Raw genomic sequence first — 26,265 nt, 5'->3', positions numbered from 1 at the left:
AAGCATTATATATCAATTTTGTAAGCCCTTGTATTTTCAAGAGTTAGTGTAGTCTTAGTTAATGAGGGTAAAAGTAAAACACTTGAGATTCTGTACGGGGTAAATGTTGATTTATCTTCTATCTGTGTTTTAGATACGAAGGGCCGCTGTTAGTCCTCATTAATTAGAATACTTTTTATCGGGGCTATTCCCCAAGATAAAATTGCTGTCGAGCACCAATATTAAGGGATGATCAGACCTTTTCCTTTACGATTTTGTAATGTTTTTAACTGAAAATGTTACTTTTACAAGAAGTCGTCTCTTCTGTTGTATGATTAAATGATAACGTATAGTGGCTTTTTCGTTATTTTAACCTGAGAGGGACATACGATGAGCTTAGTTTGGGTTCATTCGTGTGGCGAGATTGGCTTGGCCAATCAAAATCTGATAAACAGAGTTAATCCGATGTGTGGTATTAATCATAATATCTTCTACCTTTTAAAAATAGTATGATACAGGTAAGTTTGTCTTCTGGAAATATTCTTAAGGAAATTAAAAGTTCGTACTTAACTATTAACATAATTATTTCCTTGACCACACTTGATAATTCAATTACTGTCCATACAGATATACAGGCCTTCACGTTTTTATTTTCTCGGGGTATTTATAAACATGGTTTAGTTTATATATATATATTCTCAGGTAATCCCTTATCCACCATTTTTACCTGGCTAAATGAAATATCGAATTCTGGGTAATTAACCCGGGTATTCAAACTATTTGCTAACAATGATGATTTTTACGATAGTAAGTTGTTAATTCAAAGGTATATATCAGGATTTTTTTGGAACTAACGACTGGAAGGTTTGTTTTTTTGTTTGTTTAAAAGGATCCTAAAGCTAACAAAGCAAATAAACAACATTTTATCAAGACCTGTACTACATGTAATTTAATCAGGGACTATTATTAGTAGTCTAATATAAAACCGGTAATGACTTAAAATAATCAACGCCATTGTAATATCAATATTTGTTTTTCCGAGTTTGTCATCAGAGATGCTTTTTAGTCATACCATATGCATATACCAAAGTATCAAATCAAATCAAAACACATAATTTTATTAGTGTAAATCAAATATAGGAATGATACCAACTGACATTTACAAAATACAAATTCAAAAATAAGAACTAAACTACAGACATATATTTTCTCATTAATAAGAACAAGTATTTTAGTCAGTATATTAAAAATATACTTTCTGGCTTTAAATGAATGTTCGTATCATACAAATCGTTTTTTCCAGCTACACATATCAGTATCGTACTTTTCAAAAAAGCAAATTACAAGCCTACTGACAACAAAAGTGTTTAATAGTACAAAATGTAGTATACCATAAACAATATGCACTTTTAAATCAACACTTCTTAAAACATTCAACAATGATGTGCATAATAATCATGAACAGATAAAAACAATTAAAAACAATAACCACTTATTTCTAAACGGCTTCAAAAATACGCGTTTAATCAATTCTTGCATTCTGCTAACAGGTCATTCAAGGTTCAAATAAGATGGTTATGTACTGTCTCACCCTTTTGATATACATCAGTGGTTAATAGTTTTTCCTCGTCTGAAGTGAATCATATTTCGTAAACAAGGAGAGTTATTATCATTAAGTGTGGGTACTTGTAGTAACTGGACACGATAGTTATTTGATCTGTTTGCCTTTCAATGGTCGGTAATTACCATTTTGTAAATACACGAATTTGAAGACCTCTGAAAGACGATGAAACTGAAAAAAAAAGAATAAGGATTAAAGTTCCTAATAAACATGACTTGGTATTATTTCAAACGAAACTTAAGTAAACTTTGATGGCAATTTCTGAAACCAAAACGACCCATTATCATTTTCCTCGATATCATCTACTAGTCAATTTTACAAGTAATATTTTGCATTTTCTTCTATATTGCCGTAAGCATTATCCTGGATTAACGTCACTTGTCTCTAAGACTCCAAGATTGATCTTGCTAAGACTCCAAAATTGATCTGATTTAAAGCCAAAATAACCTAGCGCCTCACATGCATTAAACAGTTGGCATGTTTTTGTCAAAATGAACTCATCACATCGTACGATCATAGTTTCAACTCTGGCTCTAATCACTTCCGGAGGACTGAATACATCATTATTTTATCTTATTTGATGGATAGCCAGTAGCCGCACACATGTTTACCGTGAGTTTCCGTTTATATTCATTTATTGTATATGATTAATTATTATTTTATTTGCATGCTCCATAATATTATTCTGGTTCACAATTAATGTAACTTCTTATGCTTAGTTCTGCTACCCAGTTTAACACAGTCATTTGAATAGTTTTGTTTAAGTAACATTTGATCTTTTTAGACCTTTATTTAACATGTTTAAGTTATTTTTTTGGCAAAATGTCATGACACATTGTCATCTGTTCACAGTTTGTGTTTAAATCAGGATAAATGATTATCTAATGCCTGTTGATGGACGACTGTGAAGGGACAGTAAGATGATATAATCTTTATCTAAAATGACATACTCTATAATCTTACAAAGTTTTAAAGACTAAAAGTGTTATCTTAACAAATGGTTATCATGTTACTACCAAACTTCATCTTATCGCATAGATTGTACACGAACACAAAAGCAATTATCTTTAAAAAGTGGTTAAAGCAGTAGGAATCGTGATATATAAATTAATCTTAAGTATAAACATACTGTATGCGTAGGCCAAGGTTAGGGAAATTCCTTTTTCAAGGCCACTGCACATGCACCATCAATATTCAGAACTTATAAAGATATTTGAGTAGATTATACTTCAAAAGAGGACTTAATAACAAATAATCTACAAAGAAAGAAACATCTGTACTCTGAAAATGCAATAAATGTTAAGATAAATGTAAATGATAATATTAAGTATTAACAGTTGGCAGACGTTGATAAATTAACAAAACGATAGACAGAAAACAATACATACATGTAGCATTGAAAAAAATAAAGATTATTAATACTATTTTGACAACATGACTCCTCTATAAAATTATCATTTCAAATATCTTGATTATATATTACATTATAATGTTAGTCACCAATCATACATATGACAAGGATAAGTATGAACAGTTGGCATTTGAACAAGTGTCAGATATATTTTTATACGTTTTAGACTATCATCAGAGTATAATGTATCTATCATACATTCATGGAATAACATACACATATCATATATATTGTTTACTTAAATTGATTTCGCTGGTATTCAAAGTCGTTTGCAGAGATAATAGTTGAACGTAAAATAGAGAAAATAATCATGTATACAAGCAAAAAAAAAAGGGCAAAAAGGGGGGGGGGGTTAGTGAATTGTTTATTTTATCATTTCCCAGTAATATTGGTAACGTTAATGTTATTACACATTCCCCGTCATGATATATTTTATGAGAAAACAAAACATAAATTACCAGTCACTTGATTATTTGATTTTTATTTACTTAATGTCCATGAGCAACTGTAAATGAATATTCACAATCCTTTAATTCTCCCTTAGTCATGTTAGTTAAACTTATGTTATTTGCTTAACTATGCAAAAGGGATGAGACACACATTAAACAAACTTAAAAAGTCTACCCGTAAGCTAAATGTAGCAGTAATTTAATATTTATAGAGCATACATGTAATTCAATACAATAATTCTGATATATAATCAAGACTTCCTCCCGGTAGTCGACAGTTTTTTTGCAGTTTATTTATTGCCATAGACCGTAAGTCACTAGAATTACGTAACCAATACAAGCAACACGTCGGATAGACCACGTCATCCATACACAATTATTTCGTATGTTAAATCATATTGTTTACGGTAGTTGCAAAAAAAAATGATTTGAAAATATTAAAGAATTTTAAGAATTAAACGCATTTCCTAGGGTTTACATTTGGAATTTTTTTCGTGAATGAATAGAAATGAAAGAATATGGGGGTATCCATCCATGACACAAAATCAGTATATGCACAGCAAAAAACACAAAAAAGCAAAGGAACAGCGCCTTTATAGCTGTCCTTCATCTCAAAGTTTTTTTTTAGGATTTCTTATATCAGCATATATCGAACATTGAAAAAGAAGTGGTACCACAACGACAAGATGAATTTGAAATCAGTGCCGACTATGAATTTCTAAATTTTTAAAGGATACTGAGCATCGAAGTTGTGTCAAATTCATTAATGAGTCTACGGTTTCTAAAATGCATACTATTTTTGTACTTCACACCAGGCATGCCGATCCGAAATCCGCGGAGGGGTCCGAATACCGAGGAACAATTACACTTTGTTTAATGCAAGTCGTAAGTAAAATTAGGAACCGATTCCCACGGAGGATTATGCTTCGTGGGAATCGGATCCAGATTTTACCTAGAGGCGACTGTACCTATATGGCTAACATCTTTCGTACTTTGTTTTGTGCAATTTGTAGCCTAAGATACCTTCCGTCGGTGAAGGATAATACAGAACTCTTTTAATCATTTGTACACACAATGAAAAATACAAACGGTGGGTAGGTACTATACAATACGAACAAATTGTGTAATTGCAGTTTTTGAATGAATTGAAAAGGATAGGTGTCTAACAGCCAAACTAATAGACAACTCATCTGAGACGTTTTGAGCAACTAAAGAATATTCTAGTTGTTGCTAAAGTCTTGAGGAATGTTCTTAAGGGGGTGGTCTAGTTTTAGAGTGATGCTCAGCAGCTTGTTTTATAAATTAAATGAATTGGAGAGTGGGGTCTCTGAATTACTGATACCCTACATATGTGTGTCCTTCAGAGGATTTGATATGGTAAAAGAACAAGGGTTATGGGCGTAATGTCAGAAAGCGAAATATATATCGCCACAAATGACATGAGATAATAGGTCAATATTTAATTTTGATTCAGGCATGCAATTTATTTATGATAACTTTTATTTCAATGAAAACATTAATATGATTGTATCATACAATAACAACTCTTTGAACATATACAGAAAAAAGCTAATTAACAAATTTAAAACGTTTCCTTATTTGGGGGAATAACTGAGAAAATTCAGTTGTATAAAAGAATATCCAGAAAATTGAGTATTTTGCTATAGCAAGAAAACAAGTTCGGTTACCCCATCTTTTCTCTTTTTGTGCAGAGAATATTTTATAAGAGCCATCTTTTCATATTTTATTTCAAAATTATATCATTTAATTTTCTTTCTATCATGTTTATTCTTTTTGGCATAAATATAAGGACCCCATTCCTTCGAAATAACAGGACATTTTTCATGAGTAAAAATTTAATTTATATTATTTATCTCAATTTATTAGTTCATTTGCCGAAATTTTTGGAACTATAGATTGACATAAGAGCGTTCTGACTGAAAGTAAGCTCTCTTTTCGTTTGAACGATTTCATATGTAGTCCAAACTTAGGGATCTTTTGCAAAGTATTATTGATTTCTTAGGCGCTTAGTACAACCTGGGAACAGTATATCTCAATATATATGTTCCTGGTACAACAACTGTTTGAGCCGAACTTCAATTTTTAAAATAGTACTGCTATTATACGGCAGACATACCGAAAACACTATTAGAGTTAAAACAATATAGCATGTTAATCAAGATTTTAAATGCCTTGCTTGCAAACTTTGTTTGGTTGTTTGCTCAGACATTGTAATTAAGATTGACACCTAAATTCAAAGGGTAGGTGGAGTAACAGTCTGTTTACTATATAAAAATATTTGATTGGACAATGAATATCATATGGTTTCCAGTCAGGCACTTAAAGGGTATACAAATAAAAAGAATAGTTAGTTAAATGTAAACCAATTTTGAAAACTAATTAAAATGATACAATTTTTACAGTGAAGCAAGATTTGATGGGTTGATTATGAAAAGTTTTCTGCACAAAATTGCTTTATTCTTAATAAAATAGAATAGAATAGAATATACTTTACTCCAAATTAAAGGGCATACAAGGGGCAGCATGAGATTTAACATTACACATAGTAAACAAATACAAAAGAACAATACTGAGGGGAAGAATTACTTGATTGATAGCATTTAATGACACTAAAAAAAAAAAAAAGAAGAAAAGAAATACATATTATTTAACTGTAGAAATAAGAAGATGTGGTATGAGTGCCAATGAGACAACTCTCCATTCAAGTCACAATGTGTAAAACGTTAACAATTATAGGTCAAAGTACGGCCTTCAACACGGAGCCTGGTCTCACACGAAACAGAAAGCTATAAAGGGCCCAAAATGACTAGTGTAAAACAATTCAAACAGGAAAACCAACGGTCTAATCTATATAAAAACTGTGTCTTATATATTATTGTTAACGTCAATAGGAAGGTCAATAGCATTTACCAAGGAATTGTATATTTAAATATACAATTCCTTGCTAGATATAAAGGTAAAAATTTCTTTTCTCTCAATATTGAAGATGAAACATGATCATTTATCATTTATTTGTCTCTGTCATCATGTTTAATATAAATACTTTTATTTTTTTATATTATCAATACAATTTACACGAATAGGTAAAAGAGATATTACTGCATGAGCATTGATTATTTTTTTTAAGTTGTGTGTGGTGTTTTTTAGTTACTTTTGCTTTTTTGTAGAATCGAAAAAAATAAATTTGAATTGTTCACTGTTTCCCCTTCATCTTTCTGCCCATAAAAATGCTACACCCCCCCCAAAAAAAATATAAACTGCAGTGGCGGATCCGGGGGGTCCGGGGTTGGAACCCCCTTTTTTGACGATCAATGCATTTGAATGGGGACATATAGTTGGACCCCCCTTTTATCCTGGGTTGTGAACCCCCCTTTTAAAATGGCTGGATCCGCCCCTGAACTGCTGTAGGCAAACAATTTTTAAAGTTTTGACTGGTTTCGGATTTCTCGCTTCTTTTTTTATCGTAATGACGAAACAATATAGATTTCATTTCTCGCCAAAATATTTAAAGAATTAGATCATCATAAAAATTGAAATGGGAATTGGGAACCATTAATTTTCTAAAAGGAAACTTGTATATTAAATAATTAATAATGTGGCAGGAATATGGTTTCATTTCTTGTTGCATACTTGTCAAATTGTAATGCACTAAGCAAATAAGAGAATGAGTTTTAAAAATTGTGTTACTAATTTTATTTTAAATAAAATACACGAGTTAGTAAATATACAGGTATTGTAATTGTCGAAGAGTGCCTTTATAATATTGATGGTCAGATGCCCTTTATTACTATTACTGCATTGACCCTTATAGCATTGCGAGCCACTGATTTCTCAAACAGTTTTCAACAAAGCGATCTGAAGTTATTTTTTTTGTAGAATATATACAGTAGTTTAAAGTGAAAAATTTCACGTCATTAGCAGAAGCATATTTATTATATGTCTCTGTAATAAGTAACAAGAAATCATATTTCATGTCAACATTATAGTTTAAATTTAAAATGTGACATTAAAACTGCTCATGCTTTACGTTTTTAATTCATTTCAAAATTGGTTAACTTTACCTTTCTTGTACCCTCTTTAGCCCATGCTTCTTTTTATCTTTCAAGTGTCTAACTGGAAACAATTTTGATATTCATTGACCAATCAAACCTTGTATATAGTAAACAGACTGTTACTCCGCCTTCCCATTGAATTCATATGTCAATCTTAATAACAATGCTTGATCAAACAGCCAAACAAAGTTTGCAAGCAAGGCATTTAAACTCTTATAATGAACATGCTATATTATTTTAACTCTAATGCTTGAAATATCAGTAAATTTTACATGACACGGATTTACTGTAAGTTTCGTTTTCAATTTTTACACAAATTTTTCCCTTTTGTTCTAGAATTTAGAACATTTTAAACTTTTAAAACACATCACCTCACCGACACGTTTGCTCACTCGTTTATGAGAAAAACATAAATGATTGCACATGTAGAATTCAGAAAGTATTGGTTTAATGTAAGATTTTTATGAATGCGTGTTGGAAGATCATGTACGTGCTCTTAGCACAACTTATGTTTATTAAATACTGCAACAAAATATTTTCAGGTTTTACATTACATAAATGCCTAAATGGTGAGGACCCAAAGGAAATGGTATATGGCCGATGTTGTACTCAACAGATTGTTAAAATATCACTAAAATGGCTAATCCGACCACGGCCAACAGCCTCAGCTCTGTACGTGGTTGCTGTTGTATGTGTGCTGGGGACAATGTTAATATCACTTTCTCAAATATTCCATGTTCATACGACAATTTCACCACCTGCTCACCACTGGTCAATTCACTTTCTGTCAGACACAGGAATTCATGGCATGAATTATACCAACATCACAGAAAGAAACGAAACAAAATTCATTTGGACACACCCAGAAATAGACATATTACACAAGGTAAGACAAGTTATTAACTTTTACTTCTTTCTAATGCTTACATTATTGTTACTTATATATATATATGATCCCACCAAAACAAAGGTTCTGATATTCAACAAAGCAGGCAGACACATTTGTGAAAAATTTACTTATGAAAATATGTTGATTGATAGTGTTAATAATTATAAATATCTTGGTTTGCACTTTAGTGCATCAGGGTCATTTTCATATGCTCGCTCAGAATGAACTGTATAAAAAGTCCTTGAAGGCTTATTATAAATTGTACAAGAATTTGTTATCACTAAATCCAAGCATAAGTACCAGCTTACATGTATTTGATCATACCATAAAACCAATACTCCTATATGACCTATATGGGTCTGAAATATGGAGAACTTTTAATCCATTCTCAGCAAGATTCAGAAATGGAACTTTACCATTTGATAAAATCTATTATCGCTATTTTACGAATTTTTCCTTTGATCTTGCTGACTGATAATTTCCGTTCTCAGCGGAGTCGAGTGATATGAAAACGGAGTCGAGTGATATGAAAATTATCGCTAGAAACTAAGGGAACACGTGCCGTTGTCAAGGAAATTAACAACGTCTTCATAGGTAAAATAGCGATAAACAGATTATCATTGGTCATCTCAACTCGATTGCTTTTCTCGCTTTCGCCGTACCGGCTCAAGCGAGAAAATCAATCTCGTTGAGATAACTAACGATAATCTATAATTCCAGTTTAAAATGTGAGCGACTACATATCAAATTTTGTAAACTTGTTTTAGGTGTTCATAAAAAATCCACGAATTTTGGAATTTTATCTCAGCTAGGGCGATTCCCATTATATAATGATATGATTAAATCCATGTTAAATTACTGGTATCGCTTGGAAAATCTTGATTCCACATTTTCTCTTCTTAAAGATGCCTATGTAACATCACAAAATCTTTCTCATTCAAAAAAACCATCTTGGTATGGCTCTATGAAGTCAATTCTTGAAATGATCCCAGACATCAATCATATATCTTTACCATTACCAAAAATTAATAGCTTCAAAACTAATATGAAAAAAAAAATAAAATCATATTTTATAGACTTGTGGAACACTGAATTGGTAAAGCATTCAGATGGTAAACTTAGAACTTATGTTACATTTAAATCAGTTTTTGAAGAGAAAAATATCTTGCCATTATAAGGAATTTTGAACAGAGACGAAGCTTAACAAAGCTCAGAATTTCATCACACCACTTAAGAATTGAGTCCGGAAAGTATCAGGGTACTCTCCTAAATGACAGAACTTGTACTCGTTGTAACTCCGGAGATGTGGAGGATGAATATCATCTTCTAATCCATTGTGTTAAATTTACTGATGACCGCATTCATCTATTTCAAGAGATAACTAAAAGTTGCCCCAACTTTTTAACTCTTAACGCAAGAGATAAACTGATATGGCGTATGAACACAGAAGATAAGTCAATTCTCACTGCTGCATGTAAATTTATTTCGAAAAATTGTTAATTATGTGGCTTTCTTGTCTGCTTCAGACACGAGGAGGACTGTCTAAATAACACAGCTCCTTGAGTACCGCCCCTTGGTGTCTGTTGCAGTAGGGGAACCTACACTATTCTCAATACCTATTACTGCAGTATACTTTATTTGCTGTGAACTTTTTTTTTCGCATTTGTGTTTGTTTTTCTGCATCAGATACGAGGAGGATTGTTAGAGCTTTTAAGCTCACAATCCTAGAGCATCGTTCCTTGGTGTCTGTTGCAGCTAAACAATCATTTATATTTATATTTATACATTTCCAACAAAATATTTTAAAATCAAGTGAGAAAAAAAAAGTTTGCCACATCTCTGGAGTAGCAACTCTTGAATACTTTTTATTTAACATATAATACCTGTATGACTTTATTTCAATAGTTGAAGTTTATTATATGAATGTCATGTAAAATACTGTATGTTGTATCAATTATATATGTTATGTGTATATGCCCCCCTGGGGACCTAATTTGGAAAATAAAACTTATCTTATCTTATCATATCTTATCTTATATGATTACCATGACACAATGAAAAAAAAAAACAAAGAGAGATTAAAAATTCCGGAATAAACAATTGAAATACTACAGTGTAAAAGTTTGATAAATTTGAGATATATGTATGGTGCGTCACTTAAATTGTTTTTCTCGAAATGCGAATCGAGATATTATCAATGTGTTATAGCACGGAATAGAAATCAATGCTTCTTTAATCAATTCTTACTTGTCAGAAGTGATGATGTAGTTGTGTTGAATGATAGGATGCAAATCATAAGTCGAGATTAGTTAACTTTGCTCTCGTATAAAAACATATGGAGATTGCTTTATATAAAAATTAGAAGATAATGAGACAACTCTCCACCTGAGACAAAATGACGTAAAAGTTAGCTACTATAGGTCACCGTACGGCATATATTGACGTCAACAAAGAGCAAAATCCAGACCGCATAGCAAGCTATAAAAGGCCCCGAAATGACAAAACAAAAACGAAAAACAAATGTATATGATATACAGCAATAAACGACAACCATGCACTGAATTTCGGTACTTTTGATATGCTTAAGGATGTTCGCTTCTCTGTTTCAAAATAACAAGCTTACTAAAAGACTGTAATAAATTGTTTGAATATAATTAAGGAACTTAAAAAGCAGAAAAAAATGACAGGTACTTGTCCTTGTTTTTATGTCTATTTTCCTATTTATAAAATTCCTTGCCATCAGTTTCTTTCTAGGGAAAAAAGCTTTTTAAAATTTTAATCTTAAGACAATACTTAATATTAATTCAAATTTGTATAATTATTACTAGTACTTCATTATTACTTCAATAGTAAAAAAAAAGAAATAAACATTTTTATGTAATAAATATGATCATAAAAGTCTATGATATCAATTTAAAAAATCATATTTGCATGCGCTTAAAAGCATATCAGTCCGGCATTGTCACCTGCTATTGGCTATTTTCTGCCCTATAGCCGTTGGTTTAGTTCTTATTATTAGGTCTTACAGTCTGTTCCTCAAGCAGTGGCGAAGGAGTGGACTATATTTCCGTACTCCATATATACCTAACAAACAAAATTATTTTTATTTACCTGTTTACGTTATTTTATTTGGCGGCATTTTGTTCAAGGTTATGGTTGTCTTTCTGATATTGTTTTAACCCCTTGTTTTATTAATTTTGTATTTACTTTTGTGTCATAGATCAAATTTATTCGTTCAGTGTATGTTCACTTGTTTTTGTTAATATGTCTTTTGATTGAGTTAAGCCATTTCAATTGATATTTTATAGTGTGTCTTTCTATGTTGTGATGTTACACTATTGTTTCAGGTAGGGTGAAGGTTGGCGCCTTTTAAAACGTTTAAACCCGCTGCATTTGTTTGCATCTGTCCTAAGTCAGGAACCTGATGTTCAGTGGTTGTCGTTTGTTGATGTGGTTCATAAGTGTTTCTCGTTTCTCGTTTTTTATATAGATTATGTCGTTAGTTTTCCTGTTTGAATGGTTTTACGCTAGTCATTTTTGGGGCCCTTTATAGCTTGCTGTTCGGTGTGAACCAAGGCTCCGTGTTGAAGGCCGTACTTTGACCTCTTGGATGGAGAGTTGTCTCATTGGCACTCATACCACATATTCTTATACCTATTTAAAATAATAGATATGTTGATGAACCAGGCGATATATTTTAGTGTGCCAAGACTACGAATTTGTCATTTCATGCATTTGTTTATCATTTTAGTCCTCAGACGAAGATATCAATTATACATTGTGTATGAACATTTATAAATATACATTGTTTTCTCTGTATACATCGATTTCTACGTTTTAGGAACCATTCCAGTTTTTAAAAAAGTACAAAAATCCGTGTTGGCAAGAACCTTTATACACCACGAATGTTTATCAGAACAATAAATACAGCTTACTGTCACCACATGTTCGTAGTACCATTATTCGTTTAATGACAGAATGGAGCACACGACTTGCAAGGGACCAAATACCTCAAAGAATGAGATGTTTGCCGTATTTTTTCATAATTGGACAGCCCAAATGCGGAAGTACTGATTTATTTAGGAGAATTCTACAGCATCCTGATGTAGTTTCTCCTCCAATTAAAGAGCTTCATTGGTGGTCAAGAAACAGAATGGGTAAGGAATTTGTGACCTTAAATAATTAAAGGAAATAACATATCTAAGATGCCAATAGAAGAAGGTTTTCTAGGATTGAAAATTATGCTTTTACATCTGTAAAAATGATATCGTTATTTAAGTGTAAATAGGTAAACTTTTATGTAACATAAATTAAGTTCACACCAGGAGACCTACAATTCTTTTTTTGTAAAATAGCGTTCTAATTCTTTTTAATTATATGCATGTATTATATTAGTGACGTAATATGCACTGTGTGTATATAATCACATCACAAACCGACAAGGCTTGTAATGTAAGTGTTTCGAACTTTGAATAAGTGTGTAAACATTTAAAATCTTGGTATTTGATATGAAGTGTTTGACCTTAATCCTCTAATTGTTAAAGTACACGCCGATTATGTACAATGTATAGCCTTACTGTCCCGTTACTTATCAAATAGGTGGCCTCATGGTAGGGGCCGCCCCACTATTCCGTCGTGGTAGCATGCGCGCTTCAAGTTCGGGGGTTTATTGGTGACCTGGTCCGACAAAAAAAAACCTTTTAAATTTGTATTTGCTGCATCTCCACTTAGTACACGACTATAAGGAGTGAGACCAGTGTTGACGGATCAGCTTGGGTTCGGAATACTAGTATAATGTCGTCCGGGACGTGTTGGCTAGCGCATTAGAATTAGAAATAGACTCACCGTGTCGTGCCGGTCTAGTACAAAGGAGTGTTAATGAACATTTGTTTTACCTGAATACTCGTATTCAAATAACATCTGTCCAAGTAGTTCCACACTGGGTTAATGCCACGTTCACGATGGTATTTTTTATTAACCTTTTGTACTACTATGATATACTATGGTAGTAAGCATTTGTAAAATTACTGTCCACAAAATAAAATGGCCTTTCGAGACTGGATTGTTTATATGTTTACATGTACTGTTTGGTCCATTAATGTAGGTCGTTTTATACATTCGGATACACTTATTATTATTTCGAACATCACTAACGAGAAAAAAACATTTTGGTAAGCCAAACTATCTCCGATATTTCTTGTCACAAACCTTAAGTGTTTAGCAATCAAATATTGAATTGTATAAATTTAAGTCTCCCCTTGGACTATTACACTAACACTAATCTAAGTCGTAGGTCTGCGAGTGTTTTACCAGCACGTAAATGATATTGTTTTAATGACAATACATGTTCAATTTTCATCTGATAAAAGATTTGAAAAAATATGTTCCTTTATAATCCTAGTTCCAAGTGGAAGCAACATTCTGTAATATTATTTCCATTGGAACAACAAATATTAGAGTATTTGTTCCTGATGGAATAAGGATATACAATATTTGATCCAACAGGCACAGATATTATATGGCAATGTTTATAACAAAGTTTCCATGGGATCTTCTGTTAGACAGAACAAATATAAGTTGACACTGTTACCCAAGATCATGATTTTTTTTAAAAAGATATTTAAGGAAAAAAACTTCATTTAGATCTAACAAAATATCCATTGTACATAAATATAAATGAAGGAGATCGATGTCCAATAATCTCAAAAATGAATGCCAGGTCGTAGTTGTCTCGTTCGGCGTTTAGTTTTGCCCTTTATATCCACTATAAACTGATAATACTTTGGTTCGTTGAAGATTTTTGTAATATTTCTTGAACAGGTAAAAGACTTAACTATACCGATATCATACCCCTGTCAGACTATATAGACATGTTTGATCATGCAGCAGTTCAGATAGAGAGAAGAGGGGACAAAGTCAAACATCAGATTGTCACAGGTACTAATACATGTTCTCTAATTAAAAAAAGATTAGGTTGTTTCATGACCTCTGCAATGTTTTGGCCATTTGTTCTTTTTTTAAATTTTACAAATATATTATTCTAACTCATGTTTAGGGGAACACAAGCTAGTACTTCTGCATTAATATATAAATAAAATTGAGAATGGAAATGGGGAATGTTACGAAACAACAACCCGACCAACGAGCAGAAAACAACCGAAGGCCACCAATGGGTCTTCAACACAGCGAGAAAATCCCGCACCCGGAGTCGGGCTTCAGCTAGCCCCTAAACAAAATTTTTTTTACTGGTTTTAATGAAAATGGACGTCATTCATTTTCACACATGCAAAACTAAATACGATGTGTTCCCATTAACTATGTATTAGTTTTGATAAACAAATATCAATTAGAGAGTAATCGTTGTATAATTCCAACTTATTTATTCAGTGATTAATATTTGTTTTTAAAAATTTTAAACGCACAATCATTATTACTTACATGATGGCTCCGTCCCAATATAATGTTGTATATATTTTACTGTAAAACATGTCCATGTCTCAATGATTTAGGTGAAGCCAGTGTTTCAGTGATGTGGGAAAATGATGATTGGTGGCATTTACCTGAAAATGTAGGACAAGATGAACCACTGTACACAAACGCAGATTATATGAAACACTTTCTTCCTAATTTGAAAGTTATAATTATTTTGAGAAACCCATCAGAAAGGTATGCATTGAGTTAGCCTAATTATACCCATTCCTAGAATGAGGGCTACATTGGATTCACCTTGTTTGAAGTTCGTCCAACAAATTTTTTCATTACACTCTTCATAATTTGTTATTACTGATTACTGATTCCTTTCCCAACTTTGGCTATACTTTTTGTCCTTTTTGATTTTATCAGCCCTTCAATTTTTTAATTAGTTTTGGATTTTCAAATATTTTGGCCTCGAGCATCACTGAAGAGAGATTATTTGGTGAAACACGCATCTGGTACAGTAAAATTGGTACCGTTAATGTTATTCACAGGTACTTCTGAATAGATGTACTAGTACTTCATATTTAATCAGCAGCTTCACAGTGGTGAGTTGTAACGCGAAAGCGCTTGTCGGATCGTTCAAATACTTACTTTGAATTTTTAACCACAGTATATTGATAAACTTAATGTTTTCGTCATACATTTTCCAAAAATTTACTGAACAGAATAACTATATCAGTTATCAGCTTGACAGTGATGACCTGTAACGTCTACGCATTTTTTTGGATCTGTCAGACACCTACATATAAATAAGAAGATGTGGTATGAGAGCTAATGAGACAATTCTCCATCCAAGTCACAATGTGTAAAAGGTAAACAATTATAGGTCAAAGTACGGCATTCAACACGGAGCCTTGGCTCATACCGAACAGCAAGCTATATAGTGCCCCAAAATGACTAGTGTAAAACAATTCAAACAGGAGCAGCCTGTTTTCAGATGGTTTGAAATGGTTCGTGGGGTTTGCTTAGAACGACAGTACGTACAACTTCTTGTTCATTCTACAGACAAGAATAAAAGAGTACTGGTTTGCTTCGTTTTACATAGTGAGACAATAGTGAACCTTTATATAAATTATCTGGAAAAGATAGTTTTCCAGATCCTGCAATAGATTAATTTTTTTTTTATACATTACATTTTCAGGAGAATGATCGATAAACAACGTATTACACAAAGACTTATAAAAATTACTTGAAGGGATAACTTTAGTCTGAGAGCTCGAAAAGAGTTGACGGGGTACATAAAAAGATGGTCAACTGAACAACTCACGTCCAGTTCTGCAGATAATCGGACGTCAATTTGGATAATTGACGGAAATTGAGGCTTAAAATCCGTTGTCCCATGTTATGTTAAAGGACTCGTTTTTAACAGAGAATCTTACAATTAATTCAACAGTGAAGGATCTGTGGTTGGCCTCCTGCAAGGATACATTTCTCCCCCTACCCTAAATGCCTTGTTTCTTCCAGAAGTAGTTCACATTTCCTGCCCATCACCCTTGTTGATCCTCTTTGCAGAGAACCTATGTTTTGTTTCATTGTTTAATTGGTTCTTTTCCTGAATATGCATAACATATTTGCTAGGAGTTGAACAAACGGCCATCATTCAAATAATACTCTTGAAATTATATTGTTTCATTTAATGAATGAAAAATTAATTGATTAATTTTATCATTTTTAAATATTTTATTTTTTCCAGGTTGTTTTCTGATTACCTATACTTTAATCCCACAGCTAATAAGTCGTTAGAAGATTTCCACAAGAAGGTTAACTTTTCGGTGCAGCTTTATGAAAATTGTTTTAATAACCATTCCATACGCCATTGTCTTTATAACTACACAATAGGCATGGCATCGCAGGTAAGTTCAACTTTTCAGAGATATTTAGCTAAATATTTGGAGGTACATCGATAATATATTGCTATAAATTTAATGTCAATTAATAAATGCACATTGTGTTATGGATAATCTCTGTTCTCCTTTGCAAAATATCTGAAACAAACTGTGGACTTTATAATTTTACTTTTTGTGTTAGATACATCAAGTTATGCATGCACTTCAAAACCCCAGTAAAAAAAACTTAAAATATTTTCTTTGGGGAGAAGGAGAAATGTAAATGTGTTTCTATTGAATGTGTTAAATTTTACTAAAGCAGTACCTGCTGCTCTGTCAAAACGTATGGGAAGTTCACATCTAAGGGAAATGAATCTACTGCTTTAAGGGAAAAGAAAATAGTATAACGATGAATATTTTTTTCTGGAACAGGTACGACTTAGGATAGGAGTTTATAGCGTCTATTTAAAGGACTGGTTGAAATTATATCCACGAGATCAGTTTCTGGTTCTTACTTTGAATGAGTACTCTGGAAAAATGCTAAAAACCATGAAGAAAGTATTCAAGTTTCTGAAACTCCGTAAGTGGTGTATACACTATAAATCGGGTTAAATACCACCATGCAGATAATCACAATTTAAAGGTTAACTAAGAATAGATCAATTATGCGTATTTAATTTCCGTTTAAAAATTTTACTTTTTTTCAACCGATAAAAGAACTGCAAAATTGCCATGTTTTTGTCTTTATTACTAGTATTTACATACTAGTAAAAGCAGCAACCAGCTTTTACCAATAAGGTAGTTCGGATTATAATAAGATATCTTCATCTGAGGTGTTGATTTGACTCTAAAACAAATACATCAAACTAATAAAAAAGTATATATGTAAAAATAATGTTTGACCTAAAATTTGTTTCTACAAAAACTGTCATTAAGCCAATACTATTGTTGAAGTATGATAATTATGGCATGTTTATGATATCAGTCAGTATGTTTTGTTAACATGTATCCAAATGATATATTCATGTTCATTTTTCAATGACAACCAACATTATGTATGAAAAAAATCTGAATTCGTTTTGTTTATTTTGTTTATTTAATGTTTGAATATAAAAACTCAACAAATATACCAGGCTTATAATTTGGTACACCAGATGTGCGTTTCGTCTGCATAAATGTCGTCATTGGCCGCTCGAATCAAAACATTAAGAAGGCCAATCAAGTACGAAATTGAAGGGCATTAAAAACTGAAAATTCCAAACAGTTGTGCCAAATACGGCAATTTATGCCTAAAGGTAGATAGCTTTAATGTCTTATTAAAGATAATATGAGACCTCCTCTTCCAAAGCGTCAACATGATCTGTTAGAATTACATTTATGACATACTTACAAAATTTACTATAACCAGGTAGATCAATATTGTTTCCAACGGTTAATGTTCGTGCTACGACAATAAATCAGGTACAGAAACATTGAACATTTAAATTTTAAGACAATTACAGTTTCCATTTTGACGGTTCAAATTACGTTGGTGGCGTTCATCGGCAAAACAAATCTTAAATCCTAGCTGGAGTATAAGTATTGGTATGTGGAGCGAGTGTCCAAGTCGGAGACTTCACATTTGAAAATAAAGAAACAGCAACTCTTTTAACAAAATATTTCACAAATACAAATATCCATAACTCATGACCGTTTCAGTATTATTGTATTGTAAGGTTTTTTGTGTAGAGTCGCTGGACATTTCTTGAGCAAATAAGGCATTGGGTGTATTTCTATATTATTACATTTTATAACATTATCTTTTTTTCTATTTTTTTTTGTTATGTTTATTCAAGCAATTCCTGATATATAAATACCTAATATTATCTTAATAGGGCCTCTTTCGAAAGAACAATATATAGCAATGAAAAAGCTGAGAAGGCAGAATAAAAGAAAATATAAAGATACAAAAGTCGGAGCCATGATGAACAAAACCAAACAAATGCTTGAGACATTTTATGGACAGTTTGATAATGAATTATCAGAAATCCTTGGCTATGAGTTTTCCTGGGAAAGTATGGAAGAGCATAATAACAGTTACGTCAAAAATGCTCCTGTTGTTGATGAAAATGATTATTTTTGATCAAATTATGCCTCAGCACATAACATAAAAACAAATTAAGTTTTGATGAAAGATCATACTAACAGTTGCGTTAAAAATTCTCCTATAAATGATGATAATGACGATTTTGATCAAATTATGCTTTAGAACATAAAACAAAAACAAACAAGCTACTTACGTACAAAATTATAATGTAATCATCTTAATGCAAGGGATGCTCCTACAATATATATTTCTGAAATATGTTGGATCAGTTTCATATTTTAAGGTTTTAATGCCGAATTATTATCTTTGGTTGTTTTTATGTGTCCGCTGCTGTTGAAATTATGTATACAGACCAATAACAACTCAAGGAATCTGTAAACGTTTGAACAGCCACTGTTGGTACTGTTCCGTCTTCAGTTAAACTAAACTAGTGCTTACAATCCTAGCCACTGTCAGTATTGTTATTTTTCATTGTCATTAAAATATTGCTTCAAAAAATCTACTGGCCATGACTTTACTAATAAGATCTCTTCAACTCTTTATGGGATGCAAATTATATATATATATATATATATATGTGAAGAAATACTCATTTTAAATATAATTTCACTTTTATTGTTTTTATGAAAAACCTTTATACTGTGTATAAATGCTGACTTTCAGATATTAATTTGTGTATATTATATTGTACAATGTAAGTTAATGTGGACATTAAATGTCTATTATAAATGTTTGATAATGCAGTGCATTTAACCATAATAAAACATATGAAAACTGAAAAAGGATATATTTTGTTATAAAAAACAAGTACAAAATTTCGGCAAGTTGTTGTCTCTTTCAGACAAGTAAAATTTTAGGGCATGTTGTTTTAAAAAAAAACTAATGTCTACCCTGCGCAATGCCAATTTTGAGCTTTTGCTTCTTATCTGAAAATGCAAGATGACCGTCACCGTGGAACACAGATTAATATAGAACACTAATGAAAGACAAAGAAATAGCTCAAAAAATCTACTAATACACAAACTCAGTGATGATAACACGGTCAAACATACTAACACAAATTTAACAATTACTATTCACACTGATCTGTGTCAACACTTGAATGTCCCAATAAGCAACTGGATTTCAAACTTTCTCAAAATTGAAAGAAATAACTGCAACTGACAAGAACTTGGGTATTATAAAAACCAAAAGCAATATTTAAGTGTACAGAATAATTTGAAATGAGCGAGTTGTTAACTTCTATGTCATTTGGTCTCTGGTGGAGAGTTAATATAAAAAGATATTGGATATATCCCAATGACACTAAAAACCAAAAATATATCAGATGACATCAACTTCCGGTCTAAAACAACAGACAAGTGTCTATATAAGAGACAAAATGACAAACTCTCAATCAAAGAGAGCCTTGGTAATATAGCTCTTCAAGTGTTTCGGTTCTTGTACATCCTTGGCTTTCAAATATTCGGCTTTTAGCGTTCCTGATAAAGGTAAATCCAGAAAAACGCTTCGGACGGATAAAATTAAAGGTGGTGTTTTCATTTTTTTTAAATAAGTTGTGAATGAATTAAGCAGAGACTATCAAAAGACCTGTCATCTACACAAAATTCTGCAATTAACTGAAATTATTAAGATAAAACAAAGACAATCACCGACAAGATTCCTGACTGGGACAGACACTTGAGCATGTGGGGAGTTAACTATGTTGTTTTTGAAAAATCAACCGTCCCCCTTGAACAGTTAACGAAAATTACCCAAATTAAGGCGACAGTAGTTTACCAATGTTCAAATCTATTAAGTATATTAGGAAGAGACAAATCTAGATAACAAATAAAAACTGATGGAATCTCATGAACTCCTCAAGTAGCGAGGCCTTGTGAGTTGACAGGGTAAGCATCTCCTGCTGTGCATGCTCAAGTTTTTCATCTTTGATCACAAGTAGTACTTTTTAAATGAACGGGACCTGGCTGTTCTGATAATACCCCGTTTGATCATATAGCTCTTGACATTTAGAAATATTTATACGTCCTAGGCTTTCGATTTTTTTTTCTGAGCATGCATTCCTGATGAAGGTAAATCAAGAAAAGTTCCTAAAACACAGCAAATTTATAAATCACTTTCATTCATCACCAAATTAGTTACTTTACTAATGAGTAAAATAAATATAGTTCTATACGATATAAAATCAATCCTTAAATATCAGATTAAATATAAGACATGTAAAAGGGGTACATCTTGGATCACAAACGTTAAATTTACATTTTAATAGAGTACATCTTAGATCAAAAACGTTATATTTACATTTAAATAGAGTGCATCTTGGATCAAAAAAGTTATATTTACATTTCAATAGAGCACATGCTTGATCACACACGTCCTATTGGCATATAAAATAAGTGCACCAAAGATCAAAAACATCAGATTAATATGTAAACGGGGTGCGGTAGATCCTAAACGTCAGACATACATTTAGAAGGGCTTCACTAATAAAAATTGCAAATGATGGAAACGATCATGTAAATGAGTTTTATCAACAAATTAAATATTTAGATAATGAGTAGCACAAAATAAGTTATACAGTCACAGACATTAAGACAATTACTAGGAACACATGGTTGAGATACTGATTTCTTTGTAAAAATACATGTTATAAATATGGATATATCTGGTTGAAACGATGATATTATGGTAAATAGTTAGATAACATTGAGCTAAGGTGGTGATATACGACACTGTTATGTGTATTTCGAGAAAACATCGTCAACTGATGCAAAGCCGAACGAGCTATCAGCTATTTTTTCTTAATTCATTATACTGAATGTTCAGTTTTCACCGTTTTTTAATCTTTTTTTTTTGGTTTTGTCAATTTTTATTATTAATACGACATGTTATCATTTAAAATGATATACTTGTTGAATATTGAATATTTTATTTGCAAAAGCATACAGAACATGCTATGGCAATACATAATATATACACAATGTGACAAAAGACTGATAACAGAGAACAATACAATAATAACATAACTAACCAATAATATCAGATCTAGCTTTCCATGCATTCTTTAAATAGTTACAGAGCTTAATTGTAAGCGATCTAGAATTAGCTTTCAACAAACAAGATAGTTCAAAAATATTAGGCCATGAACAATAATAGCGAGGCAGAAAAAAAATTCTAATTGCCCTATATGCTGGACATACCAATACAAAATGGAATTCATTCTCAACACATTGCATTTTACAACATACACATAAACGCATTTCTCTTGGTATATCAGAGAAGCGACCAACTTCAACATTTAGTTTCAAAGTACCACTTCGTAGTTTCGTAAGAATGTGAACATTATTAATGTAGCTTACATAATTCTCAAGACAAAAATCAAACTTTATACTTCTATATACACTTAATTTTTCACAGTCACATATATCTGCTGACCATTTTTGTAGATATTGGTCTTTAATGCGTGTCTTTATAACATCAAACGATATATTAATATTATTTTGGTCAATCCAAATATGATTCATTCCAAGACTAAATAAAAAATCACGCACATTAGACGCCCAATTAATTTTACCTTGATTTGCATCGTCATATAAAATTTTATATACATCATATACAAAAGCTGGCTTATATATAAAAATACGTAACCAATACTTTAAGATTAATTGTTTTCTCAAAACATACATAGGTAGATGACCAAGCTCGCCACACAGAAAACTAATAGGAGCACGTTTACCTAATTTTAAAACAAACCTACAAAAACGATTATGAATAATCTCTATGTCGTTGGCGCGGTGAAAACCCCATATTTCGGAAGAATAGTTCAGTACTGATCCAACCATACTGTCGTAAAGAAGACATTGTTGATATGTAAAAATGTAGATGTTATTCAAACAATTTAAGAGTGACGAGAGAGCTCTTGATCCTTATTGGGACAGTCTTTTTTGTGTGTGTAAGAATTTCCCGTTAAAGTGAAGCAACATTCCAAGGTAAACGTAGGAATTTACGATTTGAAGTTCTTGGTTATTATATATTGTTGAGCCATCTGTTAACGTGGCATAAGCTATGAGATATAAAATAAATAAAATATGATTTTTGTTTTGTTCATCATTAATGAAAGTGAAATAGTGAAATAATAATTCGCTTTTAGCAGCCAAGTTGGTTCAATTTTGCCAAAATAAGCTAAGAAACATTGCTGATGAATTGTTAACTTGTATTCTTCACAAGGAACACACAAACCCAAAACTTCTAAAAACAAAGGATGTATGAATACTTGAATACGTTAATCGTTTTGTTTAAATCACAATAGCAATTTAATTAAAATATAGAACGCATCAGAGATTATGGAGATAACGAAATCAGAGTTCTATATTCGAATTAGATTGCTCATAATGGTTGTCTTAAATCTTTAAAGAAATCGACTTTTTAAATTACGGACCGCATAGAGTCCTCGAAATGAACTGTGATTCAAACAGTCATTTTGGTGACGCCTATCAGCTGTAGTGACACTTTGGGCTGATATTTTACGTCGTCGTCCTCCGTATCACACTTTGTTAATCCGCAAATATTTGAATACAGTTAGAGAAAATTCAACCAAACCTGTATATATTCTTTCACAGGACATAAAGTTGTGTCCCTTCTCTTCTATTTTTTGATCTGAGTGATTTTTGGATTCCCGATATCAAAACATGGACTAAAGCATTTTCTATTTATATATCAGTTTCAGTAATCTGCAACTTCTTGAAAACGGCTTAATGAAGTTGCATTTTAATTTTTGGTATAGTGTAGTTGATTTTGAGGGTTTCCTGTGCCTTTACATGTGTTATGTCATTGTTACATATGACGCATCGAATATCAATCCACATTTTTGCAGGCGACACATGTCTTACTTGGATATGACCAACATCTTAGTAGTATTATCAGTTGAAATAGAAACAGACGGTGATTTTAATATACCGTACAAATGAAGCAAAATAAATATTCGTATTCCTGTTACTTGTTGGCTATTTGCATGTGAAAAAAAGTAGGAAGAGGTTAACAATTCGGAAATAAACGATTCGGTTTGGAACATTCGAGTCTATCGGATTTTTTTTTAATATAAAGTAAAAGTTAAAATAGACAAACAGTAGGTTTGAACTTCTTTATTCAATTTGTACCCCTTTCTTCAATATCATTATTTGCATTTCAGACTTTTCAATATAACAATTTATGCATATATTTCCATCTGTCTATGAAGTAAAACAACCTTGATACAGTGGTGTACATTTCAAAATAAATTCAAATAAAACATATTCTAGTTACGTAATGTTTTGGTATTAATATAATGAATACAATGTTTTAGAAACCATTCAATTTTTATTTAAAGCTACAAGAATCCATGTTTGAATGAACCCTTATATACCACACATGTATATCAGAATAATAGATACAGCTCACTGTCTCTAAATGTTCGAAGCACCATGATTCGTTGAATGATAGAACGGAGCACACGACTGGCAAGGGGCCAGATTCTTTAAAGATTGTGATGTCTACCATATTTCTTAATAATTGGACAACCAAAGTGTGGAAGTACTGATTTGTTCAGTAGAGTTCTACAGCACCCTGATGTTGTTCCTCCTCCAATTAAAGAGTTTCATTGATGGTTCAGGAAAAGATTTGGTAAGGAACTTGTTATCTAATATTGGACCTTAAATAGCTACAAATTATTCGCCATATAGGATGCCATTAAAACAACATTAATGGAGGGATGAAAATTATGTTTTATATCTGTAAAAAATCTCACCCAAAATCTAAATTCTGATTCATCAGGTAATGTAAATTATTTATTGAAAAAACAACTTTTTAAATTCTTTTAAATTCTTTCTTACTATATATAAATCTCAGGATATATGACATGTGATATACTTTACTCTTAATTACCAATTGTGAATGTTATATCATCATAAACCGACAATACGTTTTCATTTCGTACCAACGAACCGTATGACGAACTTGGAGCCGTAATGAAACTGTTAAAGTAATGTGTAAAGATTGTAACCATCACATTTAAAGTATGTTTATTTTTCATGAAAACAGAATCTACATTTTGCCAACCTCATATCAAATTGAAATAAATCTGTAGAATTTCTACAACGATACTTAAAAAATATAATAGAGACATCTTATCCAGTGTATATCATGATTTAGGTTTAATGAACAAAAAGAAAAATTATCAAAGACATGTCTTTTTATCGGATGTGTATAAACAGCTATTAAATAAATGACGTATATAAAAGAAAATAATTGTAAAGATTAAAAGCAAACTTCACAACTTACTTCCCTTAATTGAATGATTACAAAATGCTTATCAAAGATACCAGACTTATAATTAGATAAGCCAGACTCGCGTTTTAATAACTACACAAGACTGGGCTGATACCTCTGCTGGTGTACTATTAATGTACGAGAGTATCATCAGCCAAGTAGCCAGTACTTCGGTACTGGCTTGAAAAAAACGGATAAAGTTTTATTGAAGTTTGCTGTTTAAAATTTCGAAATCATTTTTAAGGAATGTATATCCCTCATGCATATAGCTCTGATTCCTTGTCCAAATTTAGATTTACTTTACTTTTGTTGTTTTTTTTTGGGAGGTTTTATTAGCTCTTCAAAATTTGTATTTGGACTTCGACTTTCAAATATGTTTGCCTTGAGAATCAATGAAAACACAATAATTTTGGAAATGCGCATTTGGTGCAGTAAAGTTAGCACAATTAAAATGTGATCACAGCTAATACATACGTTCTGTCACATCATGTTAAAATATTATTGTCTCTAAAAATTATTTCTTAAGTCTGGTTGATTGACCCACTTGTCGTTTTATTTTGTATTTATTTTATAAATCGTCTGACTTTTGAGGTTGACAATTAATAGAACTATACTAATATTGTTTCAGTGATTTAAAAAGATTTAAAATGAATAAAGTTTAAAGAACGATAAAATAGCCATTATATTTATCTTTTTACTTATCCTTCTGTTAGTGGACCTGCGTTGTTTCGGAACGGATTATTAACTTTGTTTTCGGACCAGGTTAAATGCTTTTGGTAAAACAACTACAACTGAACATATGTCATACCAATGTAAATCAAATCATATAAATATTTTTACTTTTGGTTGTCTGTTAAATCTGACACTTTATTCCTCCAGTTTAGATCCCTTTTGAGACAGTTGTATTTTGAAAATATACTAGTAAAACAATTAAGTTATTTGAAAATTTCTTAAAATGATAACGCAATTGTAATTTGAGTTAAGACACTGAAATTTCAAAATCTTCATTAAATATAAATAGGTCCATGGAGATCATTTAAAAAGGCAATTTAATATTTATATTGACATTCCAAATTGCTGAACGTATAAGATAGTATAGTGATTATTCACGATCTATGAAATGTAGATAACGCCGAAAAGAAGATGAGATA

The 26,265-nt window shown here is 31.6% G+C and overlaps 1 protein-coding gene across 5 annotated transcripts; it reads left to right on the top strand.

Annotated features, from left to right (window-relative positions):
* The first annotated feature begins 475 nt into the window (after nucleotides 1–475).
* LOC127735611 (carbohydrate sulfotransferase 15-like) lies at nucleotides 476–19,593 on the top strand. Of its 5 annotated transcripts, none has more exons than XM_052245839.1 (8): nucleotides 476–497; nucleotides 8,076–8,419; nucleotides 12,264–12,579; nucleotides 14,243–14,359; nucleotides 14,932–15,088; nucleotides 16,593–16,752; nucleotides 17,158–17,305; nucleotides 18,600–19,593. In XM_052245839.1, the coding sequence occupies exons 2-8, from the start codon at nucleotides 8,120–8,122 to the stop codon at nucleotides 18,845–18,847; spliced, it is 1,446 nt and encodes a 481-aa protein (XP_052101799.1). In that variant the 5' UTR covers nucleotides 476–497; nucleotides 8,076–8,119; the 3' UTR covers nucleotides 18,848–19,593. The 5 variants fall into 5 exon arrangements, with proteins under 5 accessions (XP_052101799.1, XP_052101796.1, XP_052101798.1 ...); XM_052245836.1 differs by lacking the exon at nucleotides 476–497 and adding an exon at nucleotides 699–843; XM_052245838.1 differs by lacking the exon at nucleotides 476–497 and adding an exon at nucleotides 726–786.
* The last annotated feature ends 6,672 nt before the right edge of the window (nucleotides 19,594–26,265 follow it).

Source organism: Mytilus californianus, unplaced genomic scaffold (genome assembly GCF_021869535.1).
Source record: "Mytilus californianus isolate M0D057914Y unplaced genomic scaffold, xbMytCali1.0.p SCAF_3, whole genome shotgun sequence".
Taxonomy (NCBI): domain Eukaryota; kingdom Metazoa; phylum Mollusca; class Bivalvia; order Mytilida; family Mytilidae; genus Mytilus; species Mytilus californianus.
Note: the sequence above shows the minus strand (reverse complement) of the source record. Positions and strands in the feature narration are given on the sequence as shown.